Source organism: Petaurus breviceps, unplaced genomic scaffold (genome assembly GCF_028583685.1).
Source record: "Petaurus breviceps papuanus isolate PSGF00001 unplaced genomic scaffold, PetGlider_PUasm1.0 77, whole genome shotgun sequence".
NCBI classification, from domain to species: domain Eukaryota; kingdom Metazoa; phylum Chordata; class Mammalia; order Diprotodontia; family Petauridae; genus Petaurus; species Petaurus breviceps.
Window position 1 is genome coordinate 8752441 of NW_027186492.1, and position 19495 is coordinate 8771935.

General features: G+C 39.5%; 2 protein-coding genes across 5 annotated transcripts in view; both read right to left on the reverse strand.

Moving 5' to 3' along the window:
- Nucleotides 1–19495, reverse strand: part of GATM (glycine amidinotransferase) — a 501978-nt gene that overhangs the window by 200061 nt on the left and 282422 nt on the right. The gene's annotated exons all lie outside the window — the stretch shown is intronic.
- The window catches only part of SLC30A4 (solute carrier family 30 member 4), a 78309-nt gene continuing 73368 nt past the window's right edge, over nucleotides 14555–19495 (reverse strand). For all 4 annotated transcript variants that reach the window (XM_069105959.1, XM_069105953.1, XM_069105954.1 and 1 more), the window contains one exon: nucleotides 14555–16871. In XM_069105959.1, coding sequence (XP_068962060.1) covers nucleotides 16814–16871 — 58 coding nt within the window. In that variant the 3' untranslated portion in view covers nucleotides 14555–16813. The remainder of the gene's footprint in view (nucleotides 16872–19495) is intronic.

Consider the following 19495-nt stretch of genomic DNA (forward strand, 5'->3'; position numbering starts at 1 on the left):
GTTGTGTTTAGAGTCAGAAACCTGGGTTTGACTTCTGCTTCTTTCACTTACCATCATGTATAACCTTGGATATGTTACATAACCTCTCTAAATCTCTTTTTTTTCTTATCTGTAAAATGAGGGAATTGTCCTAGATAACCTCTAGATACCTTCCAGCTCTAAATCTGTGATATTATTTGATTGCCACAACAACCCTGCAAGGTAAGTAGTACATCATTATCATCTCAATCATTCAATCAATTGATAAACATTTATTAAGTGTCTACTGTTTGGCAGGTACCATGCTAAGAACAGTAGATACAAAAAGAGGCAAAAGATAATCCCTGCCCTCAAGGAGCTTACAATCGAAACCTCAATAATAAATATTGGTTATTAATTATATACATTAAACATGAATAATAAATAGCTTGAGATAATCATCTCAATTTTACAGAAAAAAGAAATTGAGGTTTAACTAGATAAGTATCAGAGAGTAATTCAGGTTTCTTTTGATTCCATGTCCAGTGTACTTTCCTCTAAATGATCCTACTTTTTCACCCCACTCCAGATTGTCTCAGGACAAAGTAGAGTTGATTGTAGAGATCACTTAGGTCATTGAGTAATGAGTATCTTTATCTCCCTTTTCATTTTAACTCATTATCTTCTACCTAAGAAGGAACCTAGACCTCTCTCATCCTAGGCCTTAGCCCTTCTTTGTTTAATTCCCATCGGGGACTGGTTGCTTAGGGCAACTTGGTGACAGTGGATAGAGACCTGAGTTCAAATATAGTCTCAGATACTTACTAGCTGTGTGACCGTGGGCACTTAACCTTGTTTGCCTCAGTTTTCTCATCTGTAAAATGAGCTATCCCTGGGGTCACAAAGAGTTGGATATGATTGAATGACTGAGAAATAGCTCCTGGTATCAGATTCCGTGCTCTTTCCATTGTGCCACACTTCAGTTCTAGCATCAGCAAAGGGATTCACAGTAAGTGAGTCTGACATTATATGCAATATTCTGCAACCATGATCCTTCACCTTTGCAAAGAAAGGAAAGAGATGAAATTTTTTTTTTTTTTGCTTTTTGGAGGGAAGAAGGCAGGGCAATTGGGGTTAAGTGACTTGCCCAAGGTCACACAGATAGTTTTGTGTTAAGTGTCTGAGACCACATTTGAACTCAGGTCCTCCTGACTCCAGGTCCAGTACTCTATTCACTGCACCAGCTAGCCGCCCCATGAGATGCATTTTAAAAAACTCTTCTCTGGGGCCAAACTTAGAGGGCTTTTCTAATGCACAACATATTATGATAACCGGGTCCATGTAAAGGCCATGATGAGGAGAGGTTCCTTCTCCAGTCCCCAAGGGGCAGGAAGTTGGGGTTTAGGATGCTGCAAGCTACTCTGCTACTTCTACACTGCTCAGTTTTGCTGAAACACCCTGAATTAAGAAATTTTGTAGATAGATTCAGTGGGAAGGAAATTGAGGTTTGACATCTCTTTCAAACTTTGCCCTTATTTGTGTCAACTGTGTATGGGGTGGGGGGGGGGAGAGGGAAGATCTTTGATCCTCTATACCAGGAGTAGGGAACCTACAGCCTCGAGGCTACATGTGGCCTTCCAGGTCCTCAAGTGCAGTTCTTTGACTGAATCCAATCGCTGCAGGTTCTTCATCCCTGCTCTATACCCAAAGACCTGGAGGTCAAACCCACATGAACTGATAAAAGAAAAAGAAAAATCTCTCTCCAATTCAGTTTATCCTTGAAGCTATTTCTCACCAAGTGAGAGAAGCAAAAGGCCCCAAACAGCCAATAAAAATTTATTAAGCACCTACTATGTTCCAAGTACTGTGCTAACACTGGGGAAACAAATATAAAAAGGAAAAAGAAAAATCATCTCTGCCCTCAAGGAGTTTACAATCGAAAGTGGGAAAGAAGCTGAAAAGCATGGGGTGGGAGGCCCTAGCATTCTATGGGTCTATGAACTGGTTGTGAAAACACATACTAGGAAATGTCAAAGAGTGCTTCATAGGGGCATATTTCAGTGCTACAGAGAAATAGGTCACATACTTGTGGTTGCTGAGTTTAAATCTGCCTGTTGACATGGGTGTGTGGATGTAAAATTCTTCAGATTAAGGACAATTAAGGAGAGGCCCAGAAAGGCAGAGTCAACTTGATTTACCCTATACACACCTTCTTCTGTCTACATAAAATATCTTCACTTCCATCTCTGTCTACAGAAGTCCTACCTGTTCTTCAAAACTGAGCTCAGACCCATGCATTCGTTGGACATTTTTAAAGGTACAAAGATGAGCCGTTCTTAGATTCCTTACTACTTTTCATGCCCCTCCCCCCATATTCAAGCTATTGCCAAGGCCTGCTGATTTCACCTTTGCATGCAAATCCTTATCCCTTCATGCCTCAATTATTGCAATAGCCTACTGGTGGGTCTGCCTGCCTCAAGCCTCTCTTCAATCTGTCTTCCATTCAGTCACTAAAATGATTTTCCTAAAACACAGGTCTGATCATGTCATTCCTCTCCTCCATAAACTCCAGGGGCTCCCGATTGCCTCCAGGAGCAGACAAAATAATGTTTGGCATTCAAAGTCCTGCATAACCTAGACTTCTCCAAACCCTCTTAATACTACTGCCTTCCTTCTGTTAATTATTTCCTATTTATACTGTATATAGCTTGTTTTGTATATATTTATTTGAATGTTCTCTCCCCCGTAAGCTCCTGGAGGGCAGGGACTGTCTTCTGCCTCTTTTTATATCCACAGTACCTAGCACATAGCAGGTACTGAATAAATCTGCACTGATTGATTGAATAACAAGACCCATTACTGGCCTCAGTTGCTCATACATATTAGAAAATATGTACAAAAATGATAAAAATACAGAATAAAGGACTTAGAAACAGCATAAACAACACTTGTTTAATTGTATCAGACTCTTCATGATCCCAAATGGGGTTTTCTTGGCAAAGTGGTTTGCCATTTCCTTGTCAAGTTCATTTTACAGATGAGGAAACTGAGGTACAAGGTTAAGTGACTTACCCATTGTTACACAGCTTGTAAGTGTCTGGGACTGGATTTGAATTCAGGTCTTCTCCAGTCCAGGCCCAGAGCTCTATCCACTGTGTCACCTAGCTGTCTCTGTAAACAGTACTACCAGGGTTCAGAGGAAGGAGAGAGGAGATTCAAGGAAGGTTTTATGCAGCTGGTACTGAGTGAAACACTGAAAGATGAAAAAGATTTCAAATTGTTGGAGACGGGCAGGGCAGGCCAGCCTCATTTCACACCACTTTCCTTAAGTGTCCTCTGCTCCAAACATGTCCCATCATTTCCCTACTAAATACTTGTGCTCACACTATTTTTGAAAAAAATTTTTTGCCTTTTTTTTTTGGAGGGCAATTGGGGTTAAGTGACTTGCCCAAGGTCACATGGCTAGTAAGTGTTAAGTGTCTGAGGCTGGATTTGAACTCAGGTCCTCCTGACTCCAGGGCCAGTGCTCCATTCACTGCACCACCTAACCACGCCACTCACACTATTTTTTCCACTTCTCCCAAGAGATTATGTTCACAGAAGTCTAGCTACAGTTGGAGACGAATTATTCAGCATGTCTAATTGTTTCTTTTGACTGGCTAGAGTTCCAAATCCAAGAGTAAAATCTATCTTGGAGCTTAGAAACAATTTGTAATTGTTTTGCAACACCTAGGTCTTTGTTAGTGGGTAGTCCTTCAGATCACAAACTTTTCTGGTGTGTCTTGACTGATTTTGGTGGGAAGGAGGGGTTAGGAGAATTAGTAATGTATCTCCTCTTTAAAAGAGAAAAAGATGCAACACTTTCATGAGAAAATGGGGTAAAGAATAGGGTACGAATTTTTAAAACAAAATTATTTTTAATTGCTGGAAAAAATAATACCTTATCTGTAAAATAATACCAGAAGGACAGGTCAGTGCTAGATTTGGGGGGAGACCTTTAATGTCAGAATAAAAAGCTTGGGCTTTATTGGGTAGGGAAGCAATGGTGAACCAGTGAATGGTTGTTGTTTTTTTTCTTTTTGGAGGGGGGAAGGTAGGGTAATTGGGGTTAAGTGACTTACTCAAGGTCACACAGCTAGGTTTTATGTGTGTGTATGTGTGAGTGTGAGTTCGTGTGCTCGAGTGATAAGTGTCTGAGGCCATATTCAGGTCCTCCTGACTCCAGGGCTGGTACTCTACTCACTGCTCCACTAGCCACCCCAGTGAAATGTTTTTAAGAAGGGTGAGAGTGACATTCAGAACAAGGCACCAGAAAGATCAGCCTGTCTTCATCTGTGTGAAACTATGCCTACTGCCCACTAGAGCTGGAAGTGATCTCTTTCTTTTCCTTTCTTCCTTCCTTCCTTCCTTCCTTCCTTCCTTCCTTCCTTCCTTCCTTCCTTCCTTCCTTCCTTCCTTTCTTCCTTTTCTTTTTCCTTTCCTTCCCCTTACATCCTCTCTCCCTCCCTTTCTATTCTTTCTTTCCCTTTTCTTCCTTCCTCCTTTCCTCTCTTCCTTCCTCCTTCCCTCCCTGTCTCCATCAATCCCTTTCCCTCTCCCTCTCTCTCTGTCTCTGTCTCTCTCCCTCTCCCTCTCCCTCTTCCTCTCCTTCTCCCTCTCTTTCTCAAACCTCTATAGAACTTTTTTGGTCCCATTCTTGATTCCTATCACTAACTGCATCATTTTTGTTATTTGTATGGAGATCTTTTTAGTTAATCATCACTTCCTTGATGCCAAGAACTAGGACATGTACACTGTATCCCCCACATTGCCTGGTACAGCCCCTGCCTCAAGAAGCTTACAATCTAATAGGGAGAGGGACGACATGCAAACAAATATATACAAAGCAACCTGTATACAGGATAAATCAGAAATTGTTAATCATGCGAAAACCCTAGAATTAAAGAGGGGTTGAGGAGAGCTTCCTGTAGGAGGTGGGATTTTATCTGGGACTTAAAGGAAGGCAGGGAGATCAGTAGTTGAAGTGGAGATGGGAGAGAATGACAGGCATGGGGGACAGCCAGAGAATGCCCAGAGCTGAGAGACAGAGCGTCTTATTTGTGGACCAGCAAGATGGCCAATGTATTTAGATAGAAGAGTACCTGTTGAGGTGTAAGGTATAAGAAGAATGGAAAGATAAGAGGATGCTAAGTTATTAAGGGCTTTGAATGCCAAGTAGCTAGGTGGCATAGACTCATCTTCCTGAGTTCAAATCCAACCTCAGACACTTAGTAGTTGTGTGACCCTGGGCAAGTCACTTATCCTATTTGCCTCAGTTTCCTCATTTATAAAATAAGCTGGAGAAGGAAATGGCAAACCATTCCAATATCTCTGCCAAGGAAACCTCAAATGGGGTCAAGAGTCAGACATGACTGAAACAACTCAACAACAACTTGAATGCTAAATGGAGAGTTTTGTATTTGCTCCTGGAGGTAATAGGAAGTCATTGGAGTTTACTGAGAATGTGGGGGTGGGGTGGGGGTGAGGGGTAACATGACCAGACTTGTATTTTAGGAAAATCACTTTAGTGGCTGAATGGAGGATAGATTAGAGTAGAGAGAGACTTGTGGCAGGCAGACCCCCCAGCAGGCTTTTCAGCAATCAAGGTGTGAAGTGATAAGAGTCTGTTCTAGAGAAAAGCTTTGTGTGTGGGTCTGGTGATGGATTGTACCGGGAGATACTGTTCACCAGAAAGTTGGCCATAAGGTGCTTAATTTGTTGGTCACTGTAACTAAGGAAGGGGTTGTAATTTGCACTGGTAAAGGAAGAACCCATACTGAAAGAATAAAGAGGCTAAAGCACTGAAAAAATTTCAAAAAAAAAATTCAAAGTATCATACAAGGCATTGAGGATACAAACAGGAAAGAACCTACATGGTCGCAGCTCTCAATAAATTTATAATCTCTCTTTCTTTCTATCTCTTTTGTTTTTTTGGAAGCAATTGGGGTTAAGTGACTTGCCCAGGGTTACACAGCTAGTAAGTATCTGGGGCCTGATTTGAACCCAAAGTCCTCCTGACTCCAGGGTCAATGCTCTACCCCCTGCACCACCTTAGCTGCCTCAAAACTTATAGTCTAAGGGGCGGCCAGGTAGCCCAGCAAGTAAGAGCATGGCTCCAGTGTCGGGATGACCTGGAGATGGAATCCAGGGCTCAGATACTCAGCACCACACCCAGAAATAACTGGCCGTGTAACCTTGAGCAAGTTACTTAACCCCGATTGCTTAAAAAAAAAAACCAAACTTATAGTCTTTTAATGGGATGAAATATTGTTAGTCAACAAGCCTGTATTACAAGTTTACTATGTTCCAGGGAGTGTATTAAGTCCTGGGAATACAAGTACCAGCAAGTAAGAGAGACCCCAAGCACTCAAAGAGCTTACATTCAAATGCCTGTTGATAAATAAAGACAGGGCAGACCTAGACAGACTTTCTAAATGGAGGTTCTGGGAAGATCCATTCAATCCAAGGGAGTTGCTGAAGGGGCCAAGAGTACTTCTGAGGTGTAAATTCCAGGGCTAAAGTGATCTTCCAGGATGAAGAGGTTTCTGGAGGCAGGATGGGGAAGTCCCAAGTACAACCTGGTGAGAAATGAACTCAGGGAATACAAAGAACTAAAATAGACCTTAGAACACAGGAGGGGTCAAATAGGGAGGAATGAGAAGTTTGATGTGGGAGAGGTCCCTTCTAAATGTAGGGTATATGGAAAAGGTGACACCTGAACCAGCTTAAAGGTAGAGAGACATCTCTACAGAGATAGGAGTGGAGTTCTTTCCAGGAATGAGAGATGGCCTTTGCAAATGCATGAAGGTAGTAGACAAAAAGGGTACACTGGGAAAGCAGAATCACAGATTCTCTGAATCTGGTCCAATCTATACCTGAACACCCCTGATGAATGGCCATCCAACCATTACCCAAAAACCTCTCAATGAGGGAAAACCCACCCCCATTTGAACACCTCTCTTTGGGATAACTCAAAGGTGAGTGATAGATAGGTTGAGGATAAAAAAAGACTTTTCTTACCTAAAGAAAAGTATCTAAAGAAGTTCCCCATCTGTTGTGTTCCCACCAAACTGAAGTGATTAGAAGACCTATTATTCTCCTTTGAAAAAGGTTTCTAATAAAATAAATTAATATAAATATAAATCTACTCTGTCCTAAGCAGATCATGTCTGGTCCCCATAGTCACTGATAATATCCAGGGGAGGAAAACAAGGGTCATGGAGGGCCTTCAATCCATGTTATATGGGGATTGGCTGAAAAAAAACAAACTGCTGAGTTAGCTTCTAGAATAGGCTATTCAAGGAGAGATTTGGTAGCCCTTTTTCAAATATGTGAATGGCTGTCATGTGGAAGACAGAGGGAAGGAGGAGAGGGAACAAGCATTTTTTTTTTGCTCTTTTTGGAGGTGGGAGGGCAGGGCATTTGGGGTAAAGTGACTTGCCCAAGGTCACATGGCTAGTAAGTATTAAGTGTCTGAGGCTGGATTTGAACTCAGGTCCTCTTGACTTCAGGGCCTGTGCTCTATTCACTGCACCACCTAACTGCCCTAAGGGAACAAGCATTTTTAAGTACCTACTCTGAGTCAGGTACTTTGCCAAGTGCTTTACAAATATCATCTCATTTGATAGACTGGATTGACAATCCAGAGAGTCTGAGTCTGTTCTGTTTGGCCACAGAAGGAGAAAACATAGAGTCAAATTTGGTTAGAAGGGAAGGGCAGGCAGTGTAACGTGAAATAAGATTGGGAGGGGGAATTTGCAATTGGATTGTGGAGAGCCTTGAATGTTTGTTCTTTATCCCAGGGACCGAAGATTTTCACTCAGGGAATGACAGGATCTAGTATGTATTAGCAAAATTACTTTCATAGCTTGTGTGAAGAAGGTATTGGAGAGGGGAGAGACTAGAGGTTAAGAAAATGTTAGAAACACAAACACAATTGATACCAAAATTTGGGTATTAAAAGGAATTTACTGAGGAGAAGTTCGGAGGAATTGAACATTTCTGGTCAGAAGCAGACTCCGCCCTTCTTTAGGCAGGGGAAGGAGGAGTGGGGCATACAAAAGTGAGGAAAGCTTTATACTTTAAGTTCAGCACAGACACTCCCTTAGGAGGACAGATTGAGTCTCTCTTCGGGGTTTTGATTTTCCCGTGTACCCTCTACATATTTTTCTTAAATATGACCCTCCTTCCGTCATCATGCATTATTGTACATCCCACATTCTGCTAATGGGGTTCTAATTCTATTCGGGGAGTGTTAGATTATTAGTTTATTTAGCAAGCATAATAGTAATTTTGGAATTCTCCGTCATTGACCCCTCACTGGTTTAAACCAGATCAGTCCTTATCCTGGCCTGAGAGTCCCTCAAGGCTGCTGTCTACTTTATGATTGTTCAGGTCCACCTGCTGTCTGTTGACTCCCTTTATCTTACTTTAGTAATATCTAGCAGTTCTATGGAAACTTAACCGCCCTACTGTTTCTCACAATTTATTATCAGGAGTTTTTGCTTCAGTAATTTTTAGCAGTTCTGTGGCAACTTAACCCTTTGCTATCTCTCACAAAGCCCAATTAGGAGATGGTTATAATAGCATAGGGGAAAGGTAATCAGAGACTAGAGTGTGATGATAGTAGTGGAAATTGCCTGTGGAAAAAAAAATTGAAAGCAGTTAACCCACAAGCACTTATTAAGTGCCTACTGTGTACCAGACACAGTGCTTTATATGAGGGACACAAGTAAAAGAATTAAATCATACCAGGGAGGCTAGGTGGTACAGTGAATAGAGCACTGGCCCTGGAGTAAGGAGGACCTGAGTTCAAATCAGGCCAAAGACACTAGTTGTGTGACTCTGGGCAAGTCACTTAACCCCGATTGCCTCCCCCCTACTCTAAAAGAATTAAATCATACCTACTCAAAAAGAGCTTATATTCTAATGGGGGAGGGAGATAGCAGAGTATGAATGAAGAGAAATAATTGATGGGACCTAGCAAACAGTTGGTTAAACAATATTATTAATACTGTATTTTGTTTTTAGGCTCAAATCTGCCAGAAATAATTTTATTTAATTTAGCACCAATCTATATTCATGCCATATATAATATGTAGATAAAGTTGTCCAGACTGGTAGAGTCCTCCATGCCATTCAATATGACATTCTGCCTCAAATAAATTTTAAGTAACTTTTAGGAGGGTTGGAAACCTGTGGCCTCAAGGCCACAGCTTCCCCAACCTTGGTTTAAAGGAATCCCAAGGAAGAAAAGCAAAATATGTAACAATACAGTTCTCAGTTAATATTCAAGACTTTTAAATAACAGTATCCTGGACCACTCTCCTCATTCCTAGAGTAAACCAAGGGACCACCTCCTTACTGTATCTAATTCTATTTTTATCATAAACCTTTTTTCAAAGGAGAATGATAGATCTTTTTTTTTTTTTAAAGCAATTGGGGTTAAGTAACTTGCTCAAGGTTACATGGCTAGTTATTTTTGTGTGGGTGCTGAGTATCTGAGGCCAGAACCGATCCCAGGCCTCCCAACGCTGGGGCCAGTACTCTTACTCACTTCGCCACCTGGCCACCCTGAGAATGATAGGTCTTACTTCTAATCCCTTCAGGTTGGTGGGAAGGCAACAGATGGGAACTTCTTTAGATACTTTTCTTTAGATAAGAAAGCCTTTTTTTTTGTCCTCAATGTATCACTCACCTCCCCCAGTGGCTTTTCCAAGGAGGTTGGAAAGTTAGCAAGTATTGATTAAAGTCTTACAATCTTCCAGGCATTATGCTAGGTGGTAGCAATACAAATGCAAACAGAAAGAAAGATGCTTCCTACCCTCAAAGAATGTTTATTCAAATGGGGGAAAGTCACCTAGAAGGGAACTAAAAGCAGAGAGGGAGGGAAGTGGTGGAGACACCCAAAAGGAACATGGTGGAGAAAGTCCCATGAAGATGAGTCAGTAGCATAGTCTGGACAGGAATGAAATCATGGTTGGCCCAGGCCTTCTGTTTTCACTGGAGCTTTTGGAAAGAACCAAGCCAGTTAGAGGAAGAGGACAATGGGATGGAGGGTACTTGCAGTGTGACCAGAAGGAATCGAGCTTCCAGGAGGAAGAGGTTTTTAATTACATGATAAAGAAGGTCCTGTGGAGATGAAACAAGGCAGTATAAACTAGAGAGGAAAGGGATTTAAAAGAAAATAATATTTCTTGATATTTGTTAGAAAAACCATAAAGGAGACTTTTAAACAAGATTCCATTCTGCATGTAAGGACTGAGGAAGAAGAAACTGCCAAACACCAATATAACCAGAAAAATTAGAAGGCCAGCCAGGTCTTTTTGAAGGCAGACAATGAGTGGAGATTAAAAATAGGACAAGGATTTTCAATTCACAAGGTGCCTCTTTGGATAGCGTTGGGATGGAAAGCTCTTCTTTTTCCCTCCTTTAGGAAGCTTGCAGTTCTAGGGAATGCCCCTTACCTAATGCTATAAGCCTCTCCATTCTATTTCCATCAGTTTCTCATTGGTACTCAGCCTGCCCTTTGGTAGCAGTATTTCTGATGTTATAATGGGAAAATACTTTTACTCCTATATATTTTGAAAAGTTGCATGCAGGAGTCACGCAACATCCAGAACATAGTCCGATTAGTACAGGGGAAACAGAGCTGGCCTTGCAGCTAGGAAAATCAAGGTTCACATGCCACTTCTGACATAGTAGCTGTATAACTCTGGGCAAGTCAATAAACCTTCCATAACTCTTAAGGTTATAAATTACTGAGAAGACAGCAATCTGTAGAGAGAATTTCTTCTTCTGGGAGTTCTTTATACGCTAATGAAATCACAGGTGTAGTTATTATAATTTAAAGATGAATTACTCACTATTTTCAATGTCTGTGAGTCACAAAAATTTGGTATTAAATTGAAATCTAAGTGAAACTAGAAATAAGCATATGCTCTCTTTTATTTCGAGGTTTATTGATTTAAAAAAAACCCAGCAGATTTTAAAGGACCATTCTGTCGTATGCAAGGTGATGGTGCCATCTACTGGTACATTCTCACTTGAGCAAAGTTGCTTCCTGATATTTTTGCTCTGTAATGCATTTTTTTTCCAGTTGTTTCAGCCTTGTCTAAATGTTCTGTGACCAAATGGTCTCCCAAATAGAGTCACTAAGAGTTGGACGCCACTAAAATGACAAATGACAAAAGTCATTGTCAATATGATTTCCTTGGTTCTATTTAATTCAAATTACATTATTTCATAGAATTCTTCCCATTCTTCTCTGCAGTAACTATATCATCATTTCTTATAGAGCACAGTAATAAACAATCACATTCATAGAGCATGAATTACTTATCTATTCCTTCAATCAGCAGGCATCTCTCCTTTGCTGCTACAAAAAGAGTCCCTCCATATAGTTCATAGCTAGGTAGCCTTTCATATTTCTCAATAGATAAGCAGGCAAAAGGATAGGGATAAATGGTTCTCAAAAGAAAAATTACAAACTATTAACAACTATATAAAAGAATACTCCAAATAGCTATTAAGAGAAATGCAAATCAAAGCAACTTCGAGGTTTTACCTCAAGTTCAAAAAATTGTCAAAGAAGACAGAAGGTGAAAATAGTCAATGGGAAACTGAAAGTACTTCCTCTCTACAGACATCCTGTCCCGATAGAAGGACAACATAAATACATTCCAGTCATCTTCTTGTTGTTGTTTAGTCATGTCCAACTCTTTGTACCCCCATTTGGGATTTTCTTGGCAAAGACACTGGAGTAGTTTGCTATTTTCTTCTCCAGCTCATTTTATAGATGAGGAAACTGAGGCAACCAGGGTTAAGTGATTTGTCCAGGATCACACAGGTAATAAGTGTCTTAGACCATATTTGAACTCATGAAAATGAGTCTTTCTCACTCCAGGCTTGGTTCTCTATTCACTGTGCCAGCTTGCTGCCCCTCTGGTCATCTGGATAGGAACATCTATCCATGATCTCAGTAATCAGTTCAAATAGCTCCAAACCCATTTCTCTTCCCACTCCTGCCCTTTGGTACAGAACAACAGAAGCAAGATAAGCTGATTGTTGCCTACAGGTTAGCCTGAGTGGTCTACTGCCCTCTGAGCCTTGGGTGGTGCTGTACTTTAAACCTCAGGTTTTCCCTGGTATACCTGATCCAGAGCAAGAACCGTAATAAACATCCAGATACTTATCTATTTAGGCACTGTCTTCTCACATCATACAGATATAGCCTAAGTTCAGATAGGAAAAATTGATCTTCAGACCAAAACATATAAGACAATAGTGGAATGAAGAGCTGTTTAAAAGTACCTGACTGTCCTTGAGCTCACAGACTAAAGACAGAAACAGCACGCAAAGAGCTTTGTACAAACTGTATATGTCTAAATTGGAAATAATCTCAAAGGGAGGCACTGAGGAATGGCTTCTTGCTGAGGCAGAACTTTAGCTGAGACCTGAAGGAAGTTAGGAGAGGAATATGAAAAGGGGAGAATTACAGGCATAAGGGACAGCCAATGGAAATGCCCCCCAAGCTGGGAGATGGAGTGTCCTATACAGGAAACAGCAAGGAGGGCGGTGTCACTTGGTCACAGAGTTCGTGGGGTGCATGGGGTGTTCAGGGAGGACTAGCATCACTTGGATGAGGGCTGCTTGTCAGGGCCGCTCATCCACCTCTGGTGTCCACCTTTCACCCAGCTCTCACCTGTGGCTCTAAGAGGCTGTAGCATGCAGAGTGGCTACACCCCAGGAAAACCATCTTGGCAGACGAGCTAAACCAGGTTGAGAGTCACCAAAGGGTCTCACACCCATTGATGAGTTGGGGGGGTGTCTACCCCAAGCACATGAAGACTTCCTCAGGCATTATGGGCAGAGGAGAATTTGTGCCACGAAGGCAGCTGCCGTAGGTCCCGTAGAATGCTTAGAGCTTGGTCAGACACTGAAGATGCCAGGGTCATTCATTGCATCCCTTGCCATCGTCAGTCATCTTGATTTTTGTCCTGTCACTGGGCTTCGATGACTCTGGAAGAGAGAGTGAGGCTGACAACTTTATGCAACTCTGCTCCCTTAAATCCACTTTATGCATGAGTTAATACATCACCCCATGATATTACTGATCCTCTTCAAAAATGAAGGGCAAACAAAATGAAAAGTGAAGGAGAGTAAGGTAAGGTAGAAGAAGGCTGGAGATTCAGGAAGGGTCGAGGTTATCAGGGTTTTAAGAGACAGAGGATTTTTTATATTTGATCCCAGACATAATAGGGAGCCACTTGAGTTTACTGAGTGTGTGTGTGTGTGAGAGAGACAGAGACAGAGTGTGTGTGTGAGAGACAGACAGACAAAAAGAGAGACAGACAGACAGAGACAGTGAGACAGACAGAGACAAAGAGAGAGACAGGGAGGTGTTTTAGGAAGATTAATTTTAACACTGAGGGGGGAAACTGGAGTGGGAGATGCTTGAAGTAGGGAGACTAAGAGATTGTTCTAGGAGGGATAATATTAACAGGTAGGAGTGGGGGAGGATCACACAAAGCTCCATCTAGAAGGTGATGCCTGAACCTCTGAGTCTTGAAGATACCTGAGGATTCCAAGAGATGGAAGTGAGAAGGGCCTACTTTCCAGGTGTGGGAGACAGTTATGGTGAGGGAATGGGGATGAGAGATGAAGGGTCATGTACAGGGAACATCAAGAAAGCCAGTATAGCTGGATCATAGATTATGGCGAAGGGAATGTTAGGAGACTGGAAAGACAGGAAGAACCCTGGTTGTGAAGAACCTTAAATGTTAAGCAGAAGACTTTATATTTATTAATTTATTTATATTTATTTGATCCTGGAGGAAGTTTATTTAGAAGGAAAGAAAGTTAAGGAAAGGAGAGGACATAACATGGTCAGATCTACTCTTTAGGAAAATCACTTGTTATGGGCAGGTACTATCTCTGCTAGAGTAGATGACAATCACTTTAGTACTTTGGAAGAGAGTCTTCTGTGAAATTCTTTGGTTGAAAATTTTAATTGTACATGTAGCCAGATCTCCTAATGAGCATCTTTGAAGGTGACTAGACTGGTTGTCAGATGGCAGGCATACCTTTGGTCACTGGGCCTACGCTTAGAATCCTTTCTGTCTTGGCAGGCCTTCTTCCTGTTGGCATACATGCCCAGGGAGAACTGAGTTATCCTGACCCTAGGAGAAAACTTTGGAGTAGGACTCCGGTGGGAGTTAATGGTTACTATCAGTGTTAATAATCCAGGTAACTTAGAATGAATTGTCAGGACCTAACCTACCAAAGTGTTCTTTTGCTGCTTCGGTTGCTGTGTTAGAAAACGAAAGGTCACTGAGTCAAGGGTACAATTCATTGCCAGGTTGCCAGGTTGGGCCTGGAAACATAGATGTCAGGATCTGGGGCGAAGCAGATTGTACAAACAAGAAGCAAAGTGAGGTACACAGAAGCCTAGACAAGGATCACAGGAAGAGATCTGAAGGTCTAAAAAAGCCATCAGGTTTTCTGGACACTAGAGTTTGTCCTAACTCTAAAAAAACAAAAATAAAAACCACCAAAATCTTTGTAAACTTTTATTTTGAAGTTAAACACCGAAAAAGGGCATTTCCATGTATACAACAGATCAGAAAAAGACAATTGTAGATAAAATGACTTGTTTTTAAAAATTTATAATTTAACACAATGCTTTTTCATTTTAAAATGTGTGCATTCTTTTTTTTTCTTTTTAGAGGGCAATTGGGGTTAAGTGACTTGCCCAAGGCCACGGTCAGTTATTTTGTGTGGGTGTTAAGTATCTGAGGGATCCTGGGTCCTCCCGACTCCTCCCAATTCTCTTACTCACTGGGCCACCTAGCCTCCCCATGTGCATTCATTTTTACATGCATTTATAATCTGTTCCTCCTGCTACTTTCCCCATTGAACCAAAAAAAAAAAAAAGGATAAAAGGGACAAAAGCAGGAAGCCAAGAAGGAAAGAAAGGAAGAAAAAGAAAGAGAGGGAGGAAGAAAGACGTATAGTTCAGCTAGAATGATGGATTTGGAATCAGGAAGATGTGAGTTCAAATCCTGCCTCATATACTTCCTGGTAGTATGATTCTGGGCAAATCACTTAAATTCTGTCTGTCTTAATTTCCTTAACTGTAAAATGGGGATAAGAATTGCACCTACCTCCCAGGGTTTTCATGAGGATTAAATGAGATATTTGTAAAGTGCTTAGTACAAAGACTGGCACATAGTAGGCACTTAATAAATGCTTATTTCCTTCCTTCAGCAAAACAAATTTCTCTCTTTACATTTTAAGTTCATCAACTCTCTGGCCAGAGGTGAATGGCACCTTGCAATATTTCAAAACTGACCCGTGTTTTCTTCTAAATTTCTTTCAGATCTTTTTTATGAATTAAAAAAAAAAACTTTCAATGACCCTTTTTTTTTTTAAAGAAAATTGCTATTGTTAACCTCTCTTCTCCCTCCAACCTCTAACCCTAATTAAAAAAAAACAGAGAAAGAAAAAATGAAAGTTTTCTAACAAATAAGCATAGCCAAGCAAAATGAATCCATACAACGGCTATCTTTAAAAATGTATATCTGTTTTTGTACTCACGTTGCTCACTTCTCGATTAGGAGGTGGCCAAAATGTTTCATCGTAGATTCTCTGTTGACAATGGTTATTGCATCAAACAGAGTTCTTAGGTCTTTCAAAGTTGTTTTTCTTTTTGATGTTGCTGCTTGGGTAAATTGTTCTCACGGCTCTTTTCAGTTCACTCTATCAATTCATACTACCTAAGATTCTCTGATGTAATCTCTTTTTGCCATTTCTTAAAGTACAATAACACTCTACTATATTAATATAGCACAGTTTGCTCAGTTATCCCACAATTGATGGAAACCCCTTTAAAGTCGAGTTCTTTTCTCTTCCCCTTCACCTTCCCTTTCCCCTTTCCTCTTCTCCTTCCCCTTCTCCTTCCCCTTCCCCTTCCCTTTCCTCTTCCCCTTCCCCTTCCCCTTCCCTTCCCCTTCTCCTTCTCTCCTCCCTTCAGGATCAAGAAGTTTGTTTTACTTGCCACTCTTTTCTCCCTGGTATTATCCTAACTCTCTCAATACCTGTTTGTTTCCATGTTGAGTTTGCTGTTTATACACCAAAATGTGTACAACCTTCTGTTGACTATTTCAGATAAGACTGCATGGTTCCTGAATACTTAAACTTTTTCTTTTTGGATCCTTGCAATACTTTTTCTTTGACCTAGAAGTTCTGAATTTGGGCTATGACTTTCCTGGAAGTTTTCTTTTTGGGGTTCCTTTCAGAAGGCTTTTGGTGGATTCTTTCTATTTTTAACTTTGCCTTCTGATCCTAATAGATCTGGGTAATTTTCATTTATGACTTCTTGAAAGAGAGTCTCAGGTTTTGTTATTATTGTTTAATATGGCTTTTAGGGAGTCTAACGCCTTTTGGGATTGGGTTTTTAAAAATTATTTCTTCCTTCCACTAGCCTCTCCTCCCCAAATTGAACAAGGAAAGAACAACCCCCCCCCCCAAAAAAAAAACCAACACAAAAAAGTCCAACAAAGAAATTCTCACATGATCCATGTTTAAAGATGTATGTCTCATTCTACATTCTGGCAGGAGGTGGGTGACATGATTCATCTTCACTCCTCTGGACTTGTGACTTATCATTGCACTAATCAGAATTTTAAAGTCTTTAAAAGTTGTTTTCCTCTATAATGTTGTTGTCATTGTGTAAAATGGTTTCCTAGTTCTGCTCACTTCTTTGCATATCGGCTCATAGATATCTTCTCAGCTTCTTCTGACATTGTCCATTTTGTCATTTCTTATGGCACAATAATATTATATTCACATAACAAGAAACTGAGGGAATAAATCTAGGAGAAAAAGAAACAAAATTATCACTTTTGCAAATGATATGTTGGTGTACTTAAAGAACCTTAGAGAGTTAACTAAAGTTAATTGAAACAATTAATAACTTTGACAAAGCTGTAGGATGCAAAATAAATCCGCACAATTCATCAGCATTTCTATATAATACCTTTTTTTATGCAATCAGGTTTAAGTGACTTGCCCAGCATCATACAACTAATATGTGTCCATTGTGACACTTAGCTGCTCCATTTCTACATAAAACCAATAACATCTATCAGGAAGAGCAGAAGGAGAAATTCCATTTAAAATAACTTTAGAATTTGTAAAATGCTTGGGTCTCCTTTCCAAGATATTCACAAGAACTATATAAACACAACTATTTACAGAAATAAAATCAGACAAATAATTAGAGAGATTAATTATTCATGGGTAGCATGAATCAATACAATAAAATGACAATACTACTAAATTAATTTACTTATTCAATGCCATAACAATAAAACTATCAAAGATTTACTTTGTAAAACTAGAAAAATAATAACAAAATTCATATGGAGGCAAAAAATAGGTCAAGAATCTCAAGAAAAAATAATTTTAAAAAAATGGGAACAACCAGGGTCTCACAGTACCAGATCTCTACCTATACTACAAAACAATTCTGAAAACAATTTGGTAGTAGTTTAAAAATAAAGATCAATCAGTGGAACAGATTAGGTACACAACATGCAGAAATAAATCAATGTAATAACCTAGTAGGTGATAAGCACAAAGACTCTAGCAATTTGGATAAGGACTCATTATTTGATTAAAAAAAAGCAGCTGGGAAAATTTGACAGCATTATGGAATAAATTGGATTTAGACCAACACCTCATATCTTATGCCAAGAAAACTGCAAATGGATACATGACCTAGATATAGAAGTTTGCATCATAAACAAATTAGAGAAACATTGAAAAAAAAATTACCCATCAGATCTATGGAAAGGGGAAAAGTTCATGATTAAACAAGGAATAGAAAGGATCATGGAAAATAAACGAATTATTTTGTTTGCATAAAATCGAAAGTTTTTGCACACTAACTAGGGAAAAAAAATCTTTGTAGTAAGTTTCCTTGATAAAGAGAATAAGTTTCTCATTTCCAAAGATATATAAGGAACTGATTCAAATGTATAAGACTAAGAGTCATTCCCTAATTGATAAGTGTCCTTAAGACAGGTAGTTCTCAAGGGAAGAAACCCAGGGTTTCTTTACGCACATTAAAAAATGCTACTAATCTCTAATAATCAGAGTAATGAAAATTAAGACAATTCTAGGATTTCACTGCACACTCCTCAGATTGGCAAAGATGACCAAAAAAAGAAAATGACAAACGTCGGAAGACAGGTAGGAAAACAGGCCCACTGATGTGCTATTGGTGGAGCTGTGAATGGGTTTGACAATTCTGGAAAGCAATTTGTAATTACATACAAAAAGTTACTAGGCAGGACATGACCTTTGACCCAGATATTCCACCGCTAAGTCTATATCCTAAAGAAATCAAAGAAAGAGGAAAAGGTCCTATATATACAAAAATCATTTATTGGGAGATGAATGAAAAAATTATGATATATAAATGTAATGGAATACTTTGTTTTGTAAGAAAAGAAGCAAAAGATGGTTTCAAAGAGATATGGAAAGACTTACATGAACTGATAGAGAGGGAGTGAGTTGAACCACAAGAAGAATTTGTACTATAACATCAGAATCATAAAAATGTCTAATTTGGAAGACAAAAAAATTAGATATGTTTTTAAAATGAAGAATAAAGTGGATAGAACCAAAGAATAATTTATGTAATAACAACACTATAAAAACAATCAGCTTTCAAAGTTCTAAAAACTCTGTTCACCAAAATGACCAACCACATGATAAAACATGCTATTTGCTTCCTGACAGAGAGGTGATAGATGATTTCAGGATGCAGGATGAGATATTTATCTTTTGGAATGTAGCCAATGATGGAATTTATTTTGCTTGACCATGCAAATTTACCACAAGCATTTCCCCTCCCTCCCTTTTTAATAGGATGGGAGTGGGTGGGAAAGAAAATGGATTTCTGTTGATTAAAAAATAAATTTTAATTTAAAAACATTCATCTATCACAATTTGTTTAGTTATTCCCAGTTCATAGGCACCTTCTTACTTTCCACTTTGGGGATATTACAAAAAGAACAATTATAAACATTTTTTACATATGGGTCCTTTCCTTCAACTATTTACTATGTTAAGGAACATAATAAGAAACCATTTATTTATATGGTTTTTGAAGTTTTTAATAGAAACAGCGGGATTTTGTCAAAGGTTTTTCCAGCATCTTTTGATATAATACTATAGTTTTTATTATTTGTTTTATTAATATGATTTATTGTATTTATGGTCTTATGTTGAACCAACATTGCATTACTGGCATAAAGCCAACCTGGTGTTAGTATATAATCTTTTTAATAGTGGTCGTAGCCTATTTGATAATATTTTATTTCGAATTTTTGCATCAACATTTATTAGTGACATTGGTCTATACTTTTCTTTTCCTGCTTTGGCTGTCCATGGTGCAGGTATCAAGATCATATTTGTATCATAGAAGATA